This window comes from Haemaphysalis longicornis, unplaced genomic scaffold, assembly GCF_048455015.1.
Source record: "Haemaphysalis longicornis isolate Haplotype H1 unplaced genomic scaffold, Haemaphysalis longicornis Haplotype H1 scaffold_12, whole genome shotgun sequence".
Lineage (NCBI taxonomy): Eukaryota > Metazoa > Arthropoda > Arachnida > Ixodida > Ixodidae > Haemaphysalis > Haemaphysalis longicornis.
The window spans coordinates 83,118,253-83,137,762 of NW_027526225.1; the positions used below are offsets into that span (position 1 = coordinate 83,118,253).

General features: G+C 48.4%; 1 protein-coding gene across 5 annotated transcripts; it reads left to right on the forward strand.

Moving 5' to 3' along the window:
• The first annotated feature begins 1,443 nt into the window (after positions 1 to 1,443).
• LOC144162895 (uncharacterized) lies at positions 1,444 to 19,510 on the forward strand. Of its 5 annotated transcripts, none has more exons than XM_077693612.1 (6): positions 1,444 to 1,778; positions 3,951 to 4,035; positions 14,338 to 14,447; positions 16,831 to 16,998; positions 17,154 to 17,314; positions 19,337 to 19,510. In XM_077693612.1, the coding sequence occupies exons 1-6, from the start codon at positions 1,762 to 1,764 to the stop codon at positions 19,471 to 19,473; spliced, it is 678 nt and encodes a 225-aa protein (XP_077549738.1). In that variant the 5' UTR covers positions 1,444 to 1,761; the 3' UTR covers positions 19,474 to 19,510. The 5 variants fall into 5 exon arrangements, with proteins under 5 accessions (XP_077549738.1, XP_077549740.1, XP_077549741.1 ...); XM_077693614.1 differs by having other exon boundaries at positions 14,338 to 14,442; positions 16,831 to 16,949; XM_077693615.1 differs by having other exon boundaries at positions 14,338 to 14,442; positions 16,831 to 16,919.

Consider the following 19,510-nt stretch of genomic DNA (forward strand, 5'->3'; position numbering starts at 1 on the left):
CTTCGACGCACATGCTTAAAAGTATTATTATGGTCTGCAGTTTGGCTTGATCAGTGCCTATTTCCCCTACGATGTTTTTATAGTCATGCCCGGATTTGATTAACGATCACTGCCGTAGCCTGTACTCTGCACGGCTGATGTTTACTTTTCGCGACTTGTCCGCAATGTATGAACGGTATGAACGCGAGTTTTTAACGCCTTCGAGCGGGTTCGGACAAGGCTATATTTAGTTTTCATTAGGTGCTCGGTGGGGAAATTTATAAATGCAGCGTGTTTTGTATGTTTACAGTATGCCGGCATTTCTCAAGCATCAATTTCGAAACATCACGACTGCTCACAGAAGGCGAGGCTGCGTACGAGGAGAAACACGTCGTTAATGATTTCGGGTAATAGGGATATTTAGATTAGGAGAACCGAGCGTTGGGGGCCCCCAAGAAGTTAGAGGAACCCAAACGCAACACGCGCGTGCGCGACGGGAGGGCCTTCGCCAACAGCTCGCAGCCGGCTTCAGATGCGCGTAATCGGATGTTGGGAACTTTAGGCTTGGCGTCGCAGCAGATATTCCATCGCCGTTAGAGTTGCGAGTGACAGTCCCTAACAGAACGTTGTACCGCGCTGGGAACTCTGTAAGCGCGGAGATTTCCGTTGAAGCGATCGACGATCAAGATACCTGCACGACCTCGGCCTATTCTTGCGCGCAAGCATAGCCATCCTTCGGCCGCTCGCCGCACCGGGCGTGAACGAGCCGGCGCTGCCGGGAACGGCCTCCGCGGCCGGTCGGCGTAAATCGCGGCAGATATTTGAGCATCGCTTTGAAAACCACAGCTGATGACACAACCTATCATAATTTTTCATCACACTAGCATCCACTTTCACCAAACTGGAACTTCTTTTCCACGACTTGTGTGATTTTAAAAAGCGGCGACAAGTTGTTGCTGCCGCGACCTGCGTCGGTTCGAGCCGCACCGTCGGCTGTGCGGGCAGGCACGGCGGCTGCGTGTGCTTCTGCGACCAGTTAACGCTTCACGATTTCCTGCTTTATACATTTCTTGCAAACAAGGGAAATCTAGAAACTTCACTCGGCGATCGTCGTAGTCCACATTGTTGATCGGGGAAACAAGCCGCTGCTTATGCTTCAGTCACATGCGTAATACACCACCACGCCCATGGTGTTTGCGGATAATCTACCACAGTTGACACGGTTACACAGTCACCATTAGGTCGAACTGCTCTTGGCGTACTGAGAATTAACTTCAAACCTAGGAAATTGACAAAAAAAAAATACTTTTAGAACGCGCTTTAGCGATGTGTCACGCGCTGCAAGCCAACTACGCAGCAAGATAGGAACAGTGATCATGGAGGAAAAAAAAGCTTTTCCTCCATGAACGGTGATCCTACAAGTGACGTCAAAACGATCGCAGCGCCGGCCTCTCCAGTGGTGGGACTCGCGGCTCGCCCGGCTCTGTGCAAGAAAAGACGTGGCTGGTTCGTTGTGCGTGGTTTTGGTGGTTTGTTTTCGATTTGCTGGTGTTACGTGAATTACTACGTGCTCCTCCTGCCGTAATATTACGTGTTAGTGCTCTTGTGCCACGTGAAACATCGTGAGTGCTGGCAAAGCGCCTGTGTCGTCGCCGTACTGCGCTGCTGTAGCAAACGCACATCGAGGTCGCCATTTGACAAAACACCTGACAAGTTGTGAGTGCCTACGTGAATCGAGAGTCCCTACGGCAAGTTCCAGTCTGTCGGCGCGACGTGTGAAAAATGCTGCGTGTTCTGCCGTAAGTGATTGTTTATCGTGGTGCATGTTAAAATTTTCGTCCGCGTTGCCGCAGCGCCGTTTCGTTAAACGTGTTTAGTGTTTTCCTTGGTGTTCGGCTCGCCGCGTTTCTTTTATCGTAAATTACCGGCTGCGTCGGCGCGGTCACATGAATGGGCTTCCAGGAGCGGCGGCCAGTATGCTGTGTGAGTGATCGACCCCCTTGCCATTGCCGGCAACGAAAATGTTATCATGCTGACGGCCCAGCGGCCGCCGCGTGGCTTGGGTGGATTCGACCGGTAAAGCTTGTTGCATGTAAAAAAAAAAAAAGAAATCTGCGTAATGGTTGTAAAACAAGGCGCCCACTCCCCGATTTTTTTTTCTTTGAGAAGCCAGTTGACCCACAGTATATTTTTAACAGGACGTAGGCAGCTTAGCACTGTTCTAACCGGTAGTTTTCGTTTACGGGCAAAGAAATGCAAGGATGCTGCATTACATTTGTAGTTATAATACGTAAGAGTTGCATATACGTTGCGTTTTCAACATTTGAGCATTGCTAGCAACTTTTGACCAGATGCTTGATTAGACGTCGCAGCTTGAAAACATGCTGTTCCAGCCTCCATTGCTGGTGCAGTCACAGGGCAGCTTTCACTGTTTAAATGCAAGACATTTTTCCACCTTCCTAAGGTCATCCAGCATCTTCATGATCAGACAGAAATGCTTGTGTGGTGTGACGTTATTTGTAGCTGGCTTGCATAAATTGTGTTGACCGTAACGTGTTGAGCATGGGTTGAACGTGTTGATTCTTACAAATATGCATGTGATGGGGGTACAATCACGGTGCGAAAAAGATTAAACATGGTGTGGGCTTGCCACCGTGCTCCTTCGCCATCACGTTTTTTCGTTTCGTCAGCATTTCAACTTGCCTACCCCTTGGTGGTATTGGCACGCTGAGACGTTCACCATGTGCCTCAGAGAGAATTTTTATGGCGCCATGAAGACAAAATACGAGTTTGTGTTATTCGAAAGATTTCGTGTGTTATGGTGCCCCCAGCACTTGTCCAAATGCAAACGATGCTTTATTCACTCAGAAATTAATTAATTGAAATTAAAATTTTGGTTTTCCCGCTAAATCGTGCATTTTCAGGGTCTGCAATGACATCACAGGAACCGACCGCTCTGCAGCCGATTGGGAAGCCTTCTTTACCGTTAGTGAACCTAGATGGTGCCACCATGCCATGGCAAGCCGCTTTCTGCTTTTGGTTTGTTTTTGACCCTATTTAAACCTGGCATGTGTTTGTTCAGCGAGAAAATAATCGTTTCGTGAAACATAGTGCTCGCTCTACAAATATGGTCACGTAAGACAGCGTTGCTTGCGTCAGTCGGCCAGTGTTGTCCGAGACAACCCTAAGCCCCCGCAGTCCTGTGCAGCTAAACCAAGCATAGTGCGCGCAGTACCAACAGCAGTACGCATCGGTACTTCTATGCTTACGTGTACTTTCCTAACCTCTACTGTTGGTCCCACCACTCTTACTACTGTAAACAGAATGTGCCCTAAATTTAAGCGCCAATAGCTCGTTCAGCAAGCTTATAGGCTCTGCCTAATTCGCGTTTCCTGTTGCCGCCCTCCGCTAACTGCAGAGCTGGCTGGTATGACAGGTTTTGTTGCGGGAAATGAGCTAGTGGGTCGCATGGCCATTTCCTTTGTTCCTAATTTGTAGCTTATTTGAGTGGAGTTTACGTTAAAAATGGTGTCAGCATGATTCTAGCAACGCAACCCTTTGAATGAACCAAACTTCTGTTTTCTCTTAATGGCTCCTTTAAAAGCCGTAACCACGTTTCGCACCCTCTGGACCAGAGAATATGCTTGCACAGTTGAAATCTGGGGCCACAGATTTCTACCACCTAGGGATATTTAATAGGCTTAGTTTAACATTAATTCAGTGTAAGGTTGCTTCTGTTCCTTTAAAGTATGGCTGAAAGCCTTGTAAGGATTATCATGCATGTCACGAGGTCGCAGTGTCGCGTTTCAATCAGTGAGCACTGTACTTATTGTTTAGCTTGAAAGAACTCAAGGTGCCTTTCTTGCACCTACAAAAAAGAAATTCTGTCATGTCCTGTCAGAGAGAGTATTTCATGGCGTTATACCGCATATTTGCGGCTTGTTTACTACTTGAACTTCCATTTTTTACAGGGCCAGGTGTTTGACATGGAAGATGTACGTTGTGAGCTACCAGAAGAATTGGCTGCCTCCTGTTTCTATCTATCTTGCACGACCTGTAAGTGGAGTTCATTACGGCTGTGAAATGCATGAAAATCTCGATTTGAAGGCTGAGAGAACATGAAAACATAGAAAACCATTGTGGCATCCTTGTGGTACCTTAGTGATATTAAGACATAAGAACATTGCAGAGATGGGACAAAAAATAAGCAACCGATGATGGTGAGAAACTTCCTGATGCCTTTCTTATTTTTTTGTCGCATCAGTGCTGCGTCCTTGCTCCATGAATTAATAACGACTTTGTCACCCTTGTTCACTGTGGTAGCTGCGTGGTGGCCACAGACAGTGTGTGGGGATTTTTCTTCTACCGCCTATTACAGATGAACTAGATCTGTAGACTTCTACTCAAAAGTCATATTATGGATTACATTACATGAGTGAAACAAATCCATGCACCCAGAAGTAGAATTTAGGTGAATTCACTTCAATGCCCTAGATGCAACTCGTGCCTAGCAGTGAAAAGGGTGTATTGCGTGCCTTTTGCCACTTTGTTTCTTGTAGTGTAATGAGCCTCGCTGGCCATCGTACCCCCCCCCCCCCCCCGAACAGCTATTTACTCTAGCAAATATAATGATGGTCCTAATTATAGAAGGGTACTACTCGGCAATTGAAGAAAGCTGTGGGGGGTTCTGGTTTGTGTATCAGACTTTGTTTGGAATATTGTTATGTAGCCACGGATAATGCAGGGTTTTTGTAAAAATATAGATTATCGGAGCAAACTTGTGCTCTGCATTGAACATAAAAAAACACAAACTTCGAAGGAGTCAGCAAAGGGACGTGCATAGATGAGCGTTGGCGAATTTAATGCCGCAGGGTTTCTTTTGCACTCATTCATTTAGATGGAGAACATTTTCAATAAAAAACAGGAAAAGCTAGGATAGGGATCGCAAAACAACACCCTTTCCATATCAAACAAGACTGCTGGTGCAGCATACAAAGGAAAAAGGGGAAAAAGACTGTTCCCTTAAAAAAAGGATAATATTGCAGGGTGTGGCCAGGTGCTTGTAACAAAACATTTTGTAAACAAATCAAATGGCGTGGTTGAGGGCATTATTACGATCTTTATAGTAGGAAAAAACCTGCATTATTTCCGAACAGTATGAATGCTCTGTGAGCCAACATATGCAAAAACGCTTGTGTGTTTTTAGCATTTGAGTGCACGTTACAGAGTAGTCAGCTCAAGTTACCGCGGTAGTTTTCCTCATTGCTGGCAAGCATAAACCCTGAGATTAAATTTGCTGTATTCGATCGCTTTAACCCTTTCACTGTCACTGATGTACTGGTTTGTCTTCGAATTTCCCCTCCACAGTGTGACTGACATACCGGTGCGTTTTCTGTTGTGCGTTGAAAAATTCGTGCCATGGTGCAAAGTTGGCGCACCTGCACTGTTTGTGCTATCTGTCGAATCTTTCTAGTAGCTTGTATTTTCACAAAGTACAGAGCGACCACGCCCAGCTTTCGTTGCTTGGGGGGTCACTCCGTGCGCTGTACATTTTGTTGGGATGAGTGACTACGTGGCATGCGTGCAATTATGGGTGCAAGTGTGCCATCCACCACGGTTTTGTAGGGTTGTTTTTTATTTCTGTTCCTGTGTCTACTACGGCACGCCAGGTTACCCCAGCACACACCTCGTGTCACCAACAACCTCGTGTTTCATCAGCACATGAGGTTGTTGTATACGCCTCGAGCGCGGCCTGTAGGGGCGCCACTGAAATCCCCCTAGCGGCCCGTTTCGAAAGCAGGCGCGGGAGTCCGCGCCCCGCTCCCCAGTGCCGCCGCTGCTTTTGCGGCACGTTCACGACTGAGATTTACCGTTTGTGGGCGTTTGAAATCCATGTTTGTGTGGAGCAGTCACTCTGTTCGCAAATGGGGTGTGTTTACGAGAGTGTAAATGTTTCCGACGCGATCTTAGTGTGGTATTTTCGGTCTGTATAAGCGCCAGGTGTGTGTCACAGGCCAGCGTCGCGGAACCGGCGTGTGATTGAGCCGATTGTAGTTACACTGACATGAATTTACTAGCCGTGTCTTCGTAACCACCGGTTCCTCAGATGTTCATGCTACGGCTATACACTACTATTTAAATCGGTTTTGTGCGTTTACATAATCAGTGGAGCACTCATAACTGACAGCACACCAGTTACGTTTGCCAATATTATACTTCAGATATTGATCACCACCATTTACAAGCCAGTCTGTGTTAATTTCGGGAATATTCAACAAAAGTACGATGGACAATGCATAATTATACTCGGGGATCAGCAGACGACAGGGTCGTCTTGTAGTGAGGTGAGCGCCCGCAGACCTTCATCTGCTGCATATGCCCTCTGCGAGCAGCGCGGAGACGGGTTTACAATATAATCCGCGTCCGCGACTAAATGCTTCTTCGAAATATCGTCATATGGCACAGGGAGCCTGCAGAATAAACCAGAAACTGAAATCAGAGGGCCTTATCACATACCACACTTTTCCAACGACACCTTTCATCGCTTGTTGTACAGCCTACCCTGTATACTTCCAAAAATGCGTCCGCCGTTCGATCAGCTCTTCGTTGAAGTAGAAAAACAAAAGGAAAGTGAACGCGAGATTTATGTGTGGGATTACTAAAACGTTCATTGCTTGATTCCGCTCCGCATTTGTACACGGCGTCCCTCTTCCCCGCCCCCCCCCCCCCCCCCTTCCGATGTCTCGCGAAATAGCAGTGCATTTCGCGTACAGTTGGTCTAGTGAAACCTACCTGGCTTAAGTTTAGACGAATGTCTTTAGCATGCCAGAAGCTGCACTGTTTTTTTTTTTTTCATTTCCGTTCGAGCTAATATATGTTTCTAAATTCCGCATTGGCACAGCATTTATTTTTCCGTGGTTTCATTTCCTTGGTTCTTGCTATATCGCGTGTGGGCACATATTTAACGACGCACAGGCTTAGAATATACTATACATTTTCGCATAGTTTATATTCTTATAAAAGGCATAAGTTATTGTCCGGGATTGGTAATCACATCCCCGAAACATATTTTTCTGCGGCGTATATATGCGAAACGAAGCCGCATTCGTTGTCCACGCTGCAAAATGAAGCCAACCTCTCATTGTGCCAGTATCAGGTATAAATTAGGCGTCAGTAGAATTCATTTGTGCCTGATGTTTTGGAGGTGACATGGGTGATATGTTGCTGCCGTCGCCGACACCCGGATGAGCGGCGACGAAGCGCGCAGAACCGCGTCCCCGGGTAGCTCTTGCAGGCGATCGCGCACTCTACGAAGACGCAGCTGCTTTTTAAGTGACCTAAACGTACTCTTTGCCTATAGTCGTCACCATAACAAGTTTTTTTTAGGGCACGGAAAGGCGAAAAGAAGCGAAATAGAACCGAAACACTGCACGAGCCCCTATCAGCCACGCAGCGCAAATCCCGTCAACGCCGCGGAGAAGCGGCGGCAGGCGGCGCAGCGATCGCGAAGCTCGAGGCGTATTAAGGTTGTATACCTTTTTATCTCTATCTGCCATCATGATTTCAGAAGGCACCACTTCTGTGTGTTGTGGGGCTGCTGAAAGTGTTCCCTCTATGCGTGCCGTTACTTTTGGATGGCTGAATGTGCGGAGCCTTCGACTGCGGATAGGAGCGATGGTTCTTCTATTCCAATTCGAATACGAGCTGAGCTCGGGTTTGCACTCTGAGAGTTTCTCATCTGAAGAAGGGATGTGAGTTCCACATCATCAGATTCTGATATTGAAATGATGGGTCATCCTCCCAGAAGTGTGCACGGCAAACCGAAAATATCTGGAAAGGCGATTTCTCACCCACGCTCTTTCCTTTCGACGCGTTACGTTCCAGACGCTATCATAGTCAAATAAATCACTATGTTCCTTCCTTGATATTCCCGAAACCAATCCGACACTAGGGGTGCGTCATGGCCAGAAACCCCCAACAGTGGAAGGGTTAAACCGCTGACATAATTATTGAAGAGCCCTCCAGTCACAGGTCTCTGGTATACATGTGCACCTTCTTAACGCCCAGAGGATGAATTTATATTTGTATCTAGCAATAATTATGGAATTCACATGGGGGGTGTACACTTCCTTCTCCTTTATTTACCCATGTTCTGGTCGACCCATCGACACAAGGAAATATAAAAAGTGAGGAGCCAACCTAGAGGTTTGTCAGTTCATGGTGATGTACACTTTGCTTTTTGACAGCAAGCACAGACAAACAAACTAGACAATGCAAGTGCTGTCTCGTAAACGAAATGCACAATAAAACTGCTGCCTTTATAGGTTCCAAAGAAAGCGTAGACACAAGCAACTACTCATGATGACGACTGATCAATGCCTGTCTTGGCATGTTCATGCAATTTTATGTTGCCTTCTCTGCCCCCCCCCCCCCCCATATTGCTTTGTTCCCACAGGGCCGCTGCAATAATCTCATCTCTCAAATGTTCTTGTGAGGCTGTATGAATGCCCGTCATGAGGAGGCCATGAATCTAAACAGTACTTAGTTCTGGGTCCCCGCACGGGGCACCTTGAGTATTCATGGTGACGGTGAGCAGCGACACCGCGGACCCCGAGCTCCCAACATAAGCCGTGTCCAACCGTGGCGATGTGTTTAAAGGTGAAGGGTAGAAGCCGTAAACGGTGGCCGTTGGAGCCTTGGTCAAGCTCCGGCCGATGGGCTCCCTGCCTGTCTACCAGGCAGGGAGCTCCGGGACCTCTTTGACTACCAGGGTAAGGTCAAAGGAGAAAGTACCCCCGTCTCCCTGCTTTTATACTATGCTTTATGGTATTGTCTAAAACCCCCCCAACCGTGATCGGTCCCTGAAAAGGGGCCGCACCGAAGTATCCTTTCCTCCGTTGCCGTCGTTAACCTTTCCTGAACCGGACCATTTTTCTCGATTTCTTGTGATGGAATCCCTCAATCCAACCCACCCTCTTGCATCTCAGTCAGTCTTCTTGATCGATAAGTATCTTGAAGCCATAGTAGGAAAATCGTATAAGTGCAAAAAACAAAGGTCTGGTGAACTCCTCATCGAAATAAATGACAAGCAGCAGTCCATGAAGCTTCTAGCTCAGACTAGACTGGCTGATCTAGACATCAGGGTCACACCCCATCGGAGCCTCAACAGCTCCCAGGGTGTGATATCCGAGACAGATCTTTTGAACGAAACGGATGCGGATCTCCTTGCCGGCTTGAAGGATCAGGGCGTCACTGCCGTGAGACGCATCACTATCCGCAGAGACGACAAGGAGATTCCCACCAAGCACATTATCTTGACTTTCGACCGCGCAGTTCTTCCACAACACATCAATGCAGGTTTTATCCGTTGCTCCATCCGTCCGTACATCCCGAATCCGCGGCGCTGTTTTAAGTGCCAGCGGTTCGGGCACGGTACAACCTCTTGTCGTGGCCGAACGACGTGTGCGAAATGCGCGGCGCACGATCATCCGACTGACAACTGTCCATCCGAAACCCTCACTTGTGTGAACTGCGGCGGTCCGCATGCAGCGTACTCCCGCAAGTGCGAAAAATTTCAATTGGAAAAAAAGATAATTAACACCAAGGTCACGGAGAACATCACCTTCCCAGAGGCGCGAAAGAGGTTCGCCTCTTTCCCTCTGGGGAGGTACGCCGACGCGGCTCGCCGGGGGGCGGAGCGGCGTCTGGTTTCCACAGGGACCCAGTTCAGCGAGTCTGACCTGGTCCCTCCCCCGCCCCCCCCTGGGTTGCCTCAGGCAGCCCAACCCGCCACCACGCCGCTTGCTGAGGCAGCAGCGGTTGTGGTGCAAACGTCTTCCGTCGGGACCGGTGCCGCTCCCGCCTCTGTCTCCCCGTCCTCCAGTGCGTTGGAGGGTACCGAAGTGATGGACACCACGGGCCCTGCACCGGTTCCCACCGCCACCGCACCGCCCGTGCCACCTCTGGCGCTCCGGACACCCTCGGCGGTGGCGGCTCAAACGAAGGGCTCCCGAGGGGGGGCCAAGTCCGGGGGGCCCGGTCCGTCGGGCACCCCTCAGGCATCCGACGACGATATGGATGTCGGGCCGTTCCTGCCTGCAACGCAGCGCAAGGAACGCGTCCCGACGCCAAAGCCTCCCGACAAGCCTAAAAAGGCGAGAGTCACAGCCCCGAAAGACGACACATAAACACACACACTCCAGTAGCTCTCACACTAAATAATGGGAAGAGAAAACATAATTCAATGGAACTGTAGAGGCCTTCTTAAAAATCTTGACGATGTATACGAAATACTGCATGCTAATCAGCCAAGTGTTATGTGTGTTCAGGAAACACATTTGAATTCCAAGCACACAAATTTCTTGAATAGTTACATGGTCTTCAGAAAGGACAGGGATGGCTGCACACACTCCTCTGGCGGTGTGGCCATAATCGTCCGGAAATCCTTAGCATGCCACCCTGTCACTTTAAACACTATCCTTGAGGCTGTAGCAATACGCTTAATAATATTTAATAGGTTGATAACGGTATGCTCCATATACATTCCTCCTGATGTTACACTTTCGAGCTCTGACGTTGAGGCGCTGGTTGACCAGCTGCCCGAACCGTACATTCTAACAGGCGACCTTAATGCTCACAATTCTCTTTGGGGCTCTTCTCGTACGGATGCCCGGGGTCGCCTGATAGAGAGGTTTCTTACATCCTCTGGAGCATGCCTTTTCAACAATAAACAGCCTACATATCATAACATAGGACACAACACATACTCATGTCTTGACTTGGCTATTGGCTCCGCAGTTCTCTTTCCTCTTCTCGAGTGGGGTGTGGGAACTGACCCATATGGCAGTGACCACTTCCCCACCTCACTTACATACATAGGTAAAGGCCCATGCAGTCCATCTTCCCATAATCGGTTCAATGAAACACGAGCTAACTGGAATACATTTACAGAGACATCCAAACTACACCACACATCCATAGGACACCTACACGTTGAAGAATCTACCCAACTCCTCACGGCGCACATCCTCGACGCCGCCGAAAAGTCCATTCCCCACGCCTCTGGTGCCCCGCGCAACCAGCGGAGGCCGTGGTGGAATGAGGACTGTAGGCGGGCGCGAGAGGCCCAGAACAAGGCGTGGGGTGTCCTTCGTCGGTACCCCACGTCGGGAAACCTTCTCTTGTTCAAACGGGCCAAGGCGTTAGGAAAACGTGTGCGCCGTGGGGCAAAACGAGAGAGTTGGCGTACATTCATAACATCAATAAACTCCTACACAGACACAAGGAAAGTATGGACACGAATACGTAAACTCAAGGGACAACAAACACACAGCCTGCCTCTGGTCAGCACTACAGGGGACACACTCGAAGACCAGGCTGACACACTCGCACAACACTTCCAACACGTGTCCAGTTCAGCACACTACACAAACACTTTCCTGAAACATAAAGCCTGTTGTGAAAAGAAGTCCCTACGCGACAGCAACAAATCACAGACTTCTTACAACTCCCTGTTTTCACTACATGAGCTGAGGGCTGCTCTAAGCACGTGTAAACCCTCAGCTCCAGGCCCAGACAACATCACATACACAATGATACAACACCTGCACGCAGACACTCTTCTAACACTCTTACACCTATATAACAAGATTTGGCTTTCGGGGCACATTCCAAACTCTTGGAAGGAGGCTATAGTTGTAGCTTTCCTGAAGGAGGGAAAGGACCCGTCGTCCCCCTCAAGCTACCGTCCTATAGACCTGACGAGCTGCCTGTGCAAGCTCTTCGAAAAGATGGTAAATCGCAGGCTCGTGTACTTCCTCGAGTACAACGGTCTTCTCGAGAGCTGCCAGGCAGGCTTTAGGGTGGGGCGATCGACGAACGATCAGCTGGTAGCTCTTGACTCGTACATCAAGGATGCCTTCGCGCATAAGCAGTATTGTTTAACTGTCTTCTTCGACCTTGAAAAGGCATACGACACCGCTTGGCGTTATGGGATCCTTAGGGACCTCAAGTCATTCGGTGTATCGGGTAACATGTTAAACACTCTTGTTAGTTACTTGTCAGACAGAACGTTTCGAGTAAGAGTTGGTTGTGCACTCTCAAACGTTTACGTGCAAGAAAATGGCGTGCCACAGGGTGGCGTGTTGAGCTGCACTCTCTTCATAGTAAAAATGAACTCTCTTGGTAAGGCACTGCCACCTACAATCTCTTATTCCATGTATGTAGATGACGTGCAGATATCCTATAAATCATGCAATATGTCAATCTGCGAACGTCAAGTCCAGCTTGGTGTAAAGAAACTTGCCGGCTGGGCAGACAAGAATGGTTTTAAATTAAATCCTGTAAAAAGCTCCTGCGTTGTGTTCTCCAGGAAGCGCGGGGTCCATACGGACCCAGACATTACTCTTAATGGCGTGTCGCTTCCTGTGAACAAGGAGCACAAGTTCTTAGGTGTTGTGTTTGACCAGAAACTCACATTCATTCCACACATCAAGGAACTTAAACATAAATGTCTGAAAACAATGAATATACTTAAGGTTCTCTCCCATCAATCTTATGGTTCCGACAAAGAACTCCTACTACGGCTCTATACTGCTTTGGTTGGGTCTCGTTTAGACTATGGCAGTGTGGTATATGGGTCGGCGACTAAAACAGCGTTGCGAATGCTTGACCCAGTGCTACACTTGGGGCTTCGTCTCGCCTCGGGTGCTTTTCGCACTAGCCCTGTCGAGAGTCTGTATGTCGAGTGTGATAAGTGGAGCCTTGAGAACCAACGAACGTACACGGACTTGCTATATGTTTTCTAAATTTCATCACTGAATAATCACCCTTTTTATCCTGTCTTTAACGATACATCAACATCTCTGCTCTTTGCAAATCGCCCATCCGTTCCTCTGCCCTTTTCACTGAGAGTGAGAGAGCGAGCCTCGGATCTCAGTGCTTCGTTTTTAGATGTGTACAGGTCATCCTTTTCTAACAGTTTACCGCCTTGGCAAGTTCGCCCTGTGTCGTGTGACCTCTCTTTTATGAGACGACAAAAATCGTGTACCACGAGCTGCAATACTGCAGCACTTTCTGTCTTTGCAGTTTAAATACACATGTGCAGAATTTTATAGTGACGCTTCTAAAACCTCCAGTATGGTGTCGTGCGCTGCTCATGGTCCTAATTTCAATGCAGCCAGAACCATGAGCGTGCACACATCAATTTTTTCAGCGGAATCGTATGGAATCTTACTGATTGTACGACACATCCTTGAAAATCACATTCCCAATTCCATCATATATACAGATTCTTTGAGTGTTGTTCGCGCACTGTCATCGAACAAGCCCCCCAGAAACCACATAGTTAATCTTGTATTCTGCACTATCATGTCCGTGTATGCACAAAAGCATGAGGTGGTCCTCTGCTGGGTCCCAGGACACGCAGGGATCTCTGGGAACGAGTTGGCAGACGAGAGGGCCGGTGCGGCTGCACTCAGGAACACTGTGGACATTACAACGGTACCCTACACAGACCTCAAGCCACACATAAGACAACACCTGCGCAGAACATGGCAAACACACTGGGACGAACAGACAGACAACAAACTACATGTAATAAAGCCACACTTGGGACGGTACACAACTGACTCACACAACAGACACACGGAAGTCGCCTTGGGTAGGCTGCGGATAGGGCACACCCATGCGACGCACTCGTATCTGCTGACGGGATCTTCTAGACCCCAGTGCGGCAGGTGCGGAGAGGCCCTATCCGTAGTGCACATACTAATCACATGCAAGGCACTTCACACAACACGACACAAACACTTCAGAGAACTCTACAGACAACATATTCCCCTACATCCATCGTTTTTCCTAGGTGATGATGCCATTGTTTCCGTGAAACGTGTGTTTGAGTATTTGTCCAACGTCAAGTTTTTAAACCTCATCTCCTATCACGCATAATCATATCTGGCCCTATACACCAGCCATCACCATTGCCGTTAATTGATTTTATTGTTATTTTGGCTTTAGTAGCCTATATTTTATTTTAGATACTTTTGTTTGGCGCTCTTTGCCCCAGCTGGCCTTGCGCCAAAAAACTCTAACGATCATCATCATCATCACTTAGTTCTGGGTTGTGTTGCCTATGTAACAGTATGTCATATTTGATGTTCGTAGGCTCATTAGTTAATTTATTTGGTCTAAATTTTGTGGCTACTTTAGCAACCTAGAAGTTGTACCTTCTCTTTCAGGATACTTGGTTCAGTTTTGTATGGGAACACTCCTTTATATTTATAAGCATAACCAGCAAATGTTTGAGAGACGTGTTTGTTTAAACCCCTTCATATGCGATCAATGCGTTTGTCATTTCAGGTTCAAGTGTGGCAGTGGCTATCCCGTCCTGTGAGGGGTAAAGATGAGGAGACACCTTGTGTGGCAGGCGGCAGTAGCACGTATGGATCCAACCTGAATAAAATAGTCAGGTTTGCAAGATTCATGTGATTCATGTGATTTTCGTCAGCTTGCTCTTACAGAAACAACTACAGCATGAAACAGTGACTGTGGAGCTGGCTGACATTTTCCACACGCAGCTGGCTGTTGGGCGCTGTTATTTGACAGCATGCAAAGGGCACTCGAAAGGTGGAAGCTTGTGGGACACGTAGAGGACAGAAACATAAAGGATTCTTGGAGGACGCAGAAAGTCGGTGGCGAAATTTCAATACAGGGGACACAAAAGGGATGAATGCGGTCTGTTGCCTTCGATACATACAGGGGACACACAAATGCCGTATGGTGTCTGTTGCCTTTGGGAGATAGACTGGACGCATGGAGGACGGAAACACACAGGACACTTGGAGGACGCAGAAAGTCGGTGGCGAAATTCCACCACAGAGGAAACACACAGGACGCACACAGTCTGTTTCCTTCGGGACGTAGACTGTCTTTTGACTGGACATAGAAATTGTTTCCTTCGGGACGTAGACTGTCTTTTGACTGGACATAGAAATTTTCATAAGGGATATATATACGCGCGTTGATGTAATTCTGCCTGGATCCACAACGGTTACGTATACATTCTAAAATGTCACATGAAGGAAATTTTGAGCAATCGTCAGCGTTACTTCAGTAACCAAAATGACAGAGAAATGATCAACTCTGCAAGTTTAGGCCACTCTATCATGTTGTAGCCTCTTCTGTGTCTATCATGTTGTATCCTGTAGCCATGCTTCAGTTTGAACATCAGGGCCTCTGTTATCCAATGGAATACTTTAACTGTGTCATTACTGTCCGTTTCATGCTGAAGCGTGGTAGTCTGTAGCATTTAAGTATGCGTGACCATGCCATTACGCATGTTTTCTTGGTGCACTCCGGGAAACAAAATGCTGACTTGTTTCGAGATCGCATCATGCCCAAAGGTCATGCTGGGTCTGTACGACTGTCCAATGCTCTGTTTTTTGGTAGACTAAGGAGATTCCCAACTTAATTTCCATTTCCCGTGTCACTAACGAAAACTACAAAATTCTTATGCGCCCTATACACTCCAAAACCGTCCATGCTCTTACACTGTAAAGACTAAACCGGCAGTCTGTATTCGGCTGAACAGTAGCTGCACGAGTGCGCTAAAAAGTTTGTCATATCATTAATGTTTGAAACCAAACTGATAGAACCTTATGATTCCTTCCTCAGATCTTGCGACAGAATTCCAAATGTGGCAAGATTTTGATCGACTTGCACAGGACATGCCTAACCGCAAGAGCATGGTCACACACCGCCGTCTTTGTGTTGTTATTTTTTCTTGCTAAATTTAATGTTTGATATGGCATTGAATAATGAACTTAGCAGTGGCTTGCTATGCCTTATCCAGGAGTGGTTCGTACACTTAAAGGGATGGCCGCCCAAGAAGGTTACTGTATAGTACGAGCCTTCAGGTAGGCTATAGGGCATTTATGCACGAAGCATTGAATACTTGACAGAGAATAATGCAACTATTTCAGAACCCCAAGAGGGAGCTCAGTACAGCAGACTTGACATTTGGGCTGTACTGAAATGTCGACCAGCTTCAGACCAGTTCGCTCAGTTCGCTCAGAGCTCTAATAGAAGCTACGAGGTGAGCTGCGTTAGAGACTCAAAACAGAAACGGAAATCACAACTGGCATGGCTTGACAAATTCCGATGGCTGAATTATTCCGCTTTGCGTGAGGGATAATCCTGCCATGTTCATGTAATTTTCGCCATTAACAGCGCTGTTCTTGTGCTTATATCTGTGTGTTTAGGGTTGGTATTTGCTGAAATTATTGCTAGCGATATAACGGTTCTTGTATGCATGATTCATAGCCAGTCGTTTTTTTTTTAACAAAGCACCTGCGCTACACATATATTTGTAGTGCAGGTCTTATCTGAAAAATAAAACGAGAGGCTAAAGTAACGTAAATTATGTTATAACGTAAGTGCATAAATTCGATGCAGACTGCACAGAATGAGCTCCGTTGGCCTTACACTAGAAGCTGCTGTACGGGTGTAGAATGCTTATATGCCAAAAATTTTCTTTTGCATTTGGGACAAGAACAACTAAATGAAAAAAATCTCATTCTTGCTGCAGAACTGTGACCTTCCCAAGAGAAAATAGTAGTTGGTACCACAATTTTATGGTTAAATTCCCAGCTGGAACTAGCTGGTACCAGTTGGGACCAGCAAGGACCACCTGGGCCCAAATGAGAATTTAACCATACACCACCTGGGACCAGTTACATTTTCTCTTGGGTTACCTTCGGAGTCGAGGTATGGCGATGGTCCCGAGGACGTGGGCTGGTCACAATCGGGTACACCGTGGTTCACCTGAAGTCGCTCTATATATACATGTCGCAGGGCCGCCTGGAGGGCTTGGAGCTGGGCGTGCCTGCTGCCTGTTTCGGGCAAAGGTTCTGCGCCTGGGGAGCCCCGTGTGCGGACGCTAGGCGAGGGCTTTTCACTGCTCGGCCCAGAAGGTAGTGCTGGTAGCCCGTACATGCCTGGTAATGGAGAGGGCTCATTGGTGTGAGTACCCCCTGCCCTTGCCAGCAGCTGGTTCACTCCCTGTGAGATGCACGCGATGTGGACCAGATGGGTTGGTTCATAGCCATTTGCGGCACTGTTGCGGCAATGGAAAATCTTACGTAAAACACCTCTCTGTGGTTGCCATGCACACGCAGGCTCTCCATCGTGGGCGTCAGACTTGGACTGGGATATGCAAAGGCCCTGCACGCGAGGCTGGGCGCTTGGTCGCCGCATCAACAGCCTCCTGGGATGCTGCAGAGGCGCCTGCCAGCTGGCCCCCTCTCTGCCTTCTCGACGTTGCAGTGGAGGCGCATAGGTACGATGCTCCTTTGGTGCGCTCCAGTTCCAACGTAGTGAGGCTCACCAACCCCGTATTCCGAAAGCCAACTTACCGAATGACATAAGAAATTCTTTCGTAAGGGCCGGAAAAGGTAGCATGAGAGAAAGCCAGTGTGCATTTCAAAAGTCATCCATATGAGAATTCAGTGGCCTTGTCGAAGTGGGGCAGTGAGGTTCAGTTAATGCAGGAGGAACGAACCTTAGGGGTTGTGGATAGACAAGCAAGTTGGCTAAGGCGGTGGTCTTCGAGGGGCTGGGGGATCGTGTTAACGGTGCCAGTTGAGAGTAAGCGTATTGTAGAGGGGTTGGCTAGAAGGCGAAGTGTTGCTCTGTATACCCTGCGCTGTAAAGCTTGATTGATTGTATCGCTTAACGCGCCGACGCAACGCAGGCGACGAGGCGTGTTTTTTAGGTGCGGAGCACCTTAGGACCTCACAATGTACATCCGCGTCCGTGCGCATAACATTTAAAATCGCAAAAAATTACACAGGCACCGGCAGGATTCGAGCCTGTGTTTGGTAGACCAGACAGAGGTAGTGTCAGTCTTCTTACCCATTGGGCTACGACCGTGAGTTAGCTACGACCGTGAGTTAGGCTACGACCCGAGAGCCAAACGGTTACTCCCTCGCCTGTAAGGGTGCGGAGTACCTTAGGACATCCCAATGTCCTTCCGCGTCAGTCCGTGCGCACACCACCATTAAGCGAAAATCTGTGCGGAAACTATCTAAAAGGGTACAAGAGCACTCGAAAACACTCGAAAACAGGCACTAACATAATATAGCAACGAGATTGGATTGGATTGGAAAACATTTATTGACCGTAAAAGTGGGTGGCTTTCTCAGTCCAGATAGCCGCGAGCTAGCGCAGCTGCTTGGCCGCGAGTGATGAGGCGTTCTTGGTCCTCGCACCGTGAGCTGGCCAGCTCGCGCTCCCACTGCTCAGGGGATGGGGAAGGGATGGGGTTTGGTGCGTAGGGGCATTACCACACCAAGTGGTAGGTAGTGTTTGGGACGGAGCAAGAAGGGCAGTTGTAGGGGTAAGTGGAGGGAAAGATGTAGTGGAGTATCGTGGTGTTGTAGAATGTGTTGGTCTGCAGTCGACGCCAAATGCGAGCCACGTGTGTGCTGAGGGATGGGTGAGGAGGAGGGTATTGAAGCCGCAGTTCGCGATAATGATACAAGATTTCAGTGTATCGGGGAGAGACCGGGGGATAGATGGAGGGTTCGGAAAGGTCCTCTTCCGTCGACGAAAACGCCCGGAATGTAAGAGCGCGGGCAGCTGCGTGTGCCGCCTCGTTTCCCCCGAGGGAAGAATGGCCTGGTGCCCATACGAGAAAACGCGCAAAAGCACCGGTGGAGTCAGGTTGTGATGAAGTTGTAATACACAGTGACTGCATCGAACTACGCTAAATGGCGCTACGCGGAAACACGAGATGGCGCCGCGGTGCACCGCGTATGTTAGCGGGTTCTGAAAATCCCACACCCTCTTCCCGCCAAGGACGGAAACGAACGTAAGACGCGTCAAGCTGCTGCTAACGTCTACGAAGACAACGAGCTTCCCCGAATACGAAACCGCGGCAAGCGGAGGCAAAGTGACTAAAATCGAGTGAAGGTCGGGGCGCAAATCGGATTTCACTCGGGGTGCAACTTGGATGTCGCGGTCCCCGTACTCCGCACCCTCGCCATTATCCACGGAGTTGATATGCTGCCATTTTTTTAACGTGCGCCGAAATCTCGTACACACGGGTGTTTTTGCTTTTCGCCTCCATCAGGAAAGCGGCCGCTGCGGCCGGGAATCGAAGCCGCGACCTACTAAGAAGCATGACTGAAAGTCTATAAAACTAATTTCATGTAATCTGTGGTGCCTAAGGATGCTTATCGGCCTGCTCCCTTCCCTACTATGGAGCTGTAATAAACCGGGTCGCCAGCCTGCAGCTGCTTCCGTTCCTGACTGCTGCATATGTGTAACTTTGGCTTTTTCTTCTTCTTTTTTTTTTCAGGTATTGCATTCAGCGCGCTGGCCTTGTTCGACAAGTCAGGACACCTCTTTGAAGTTCCAAACCCGAAGCGCGTCCAAGCCTGCCCGTGTTCTGCACAAGCTTGCAATCCTTCACGCCGCCAAAACATGACGTCGTAGCATCTCGCCATCTCGCTCATATACTCCTTGCTTCAAT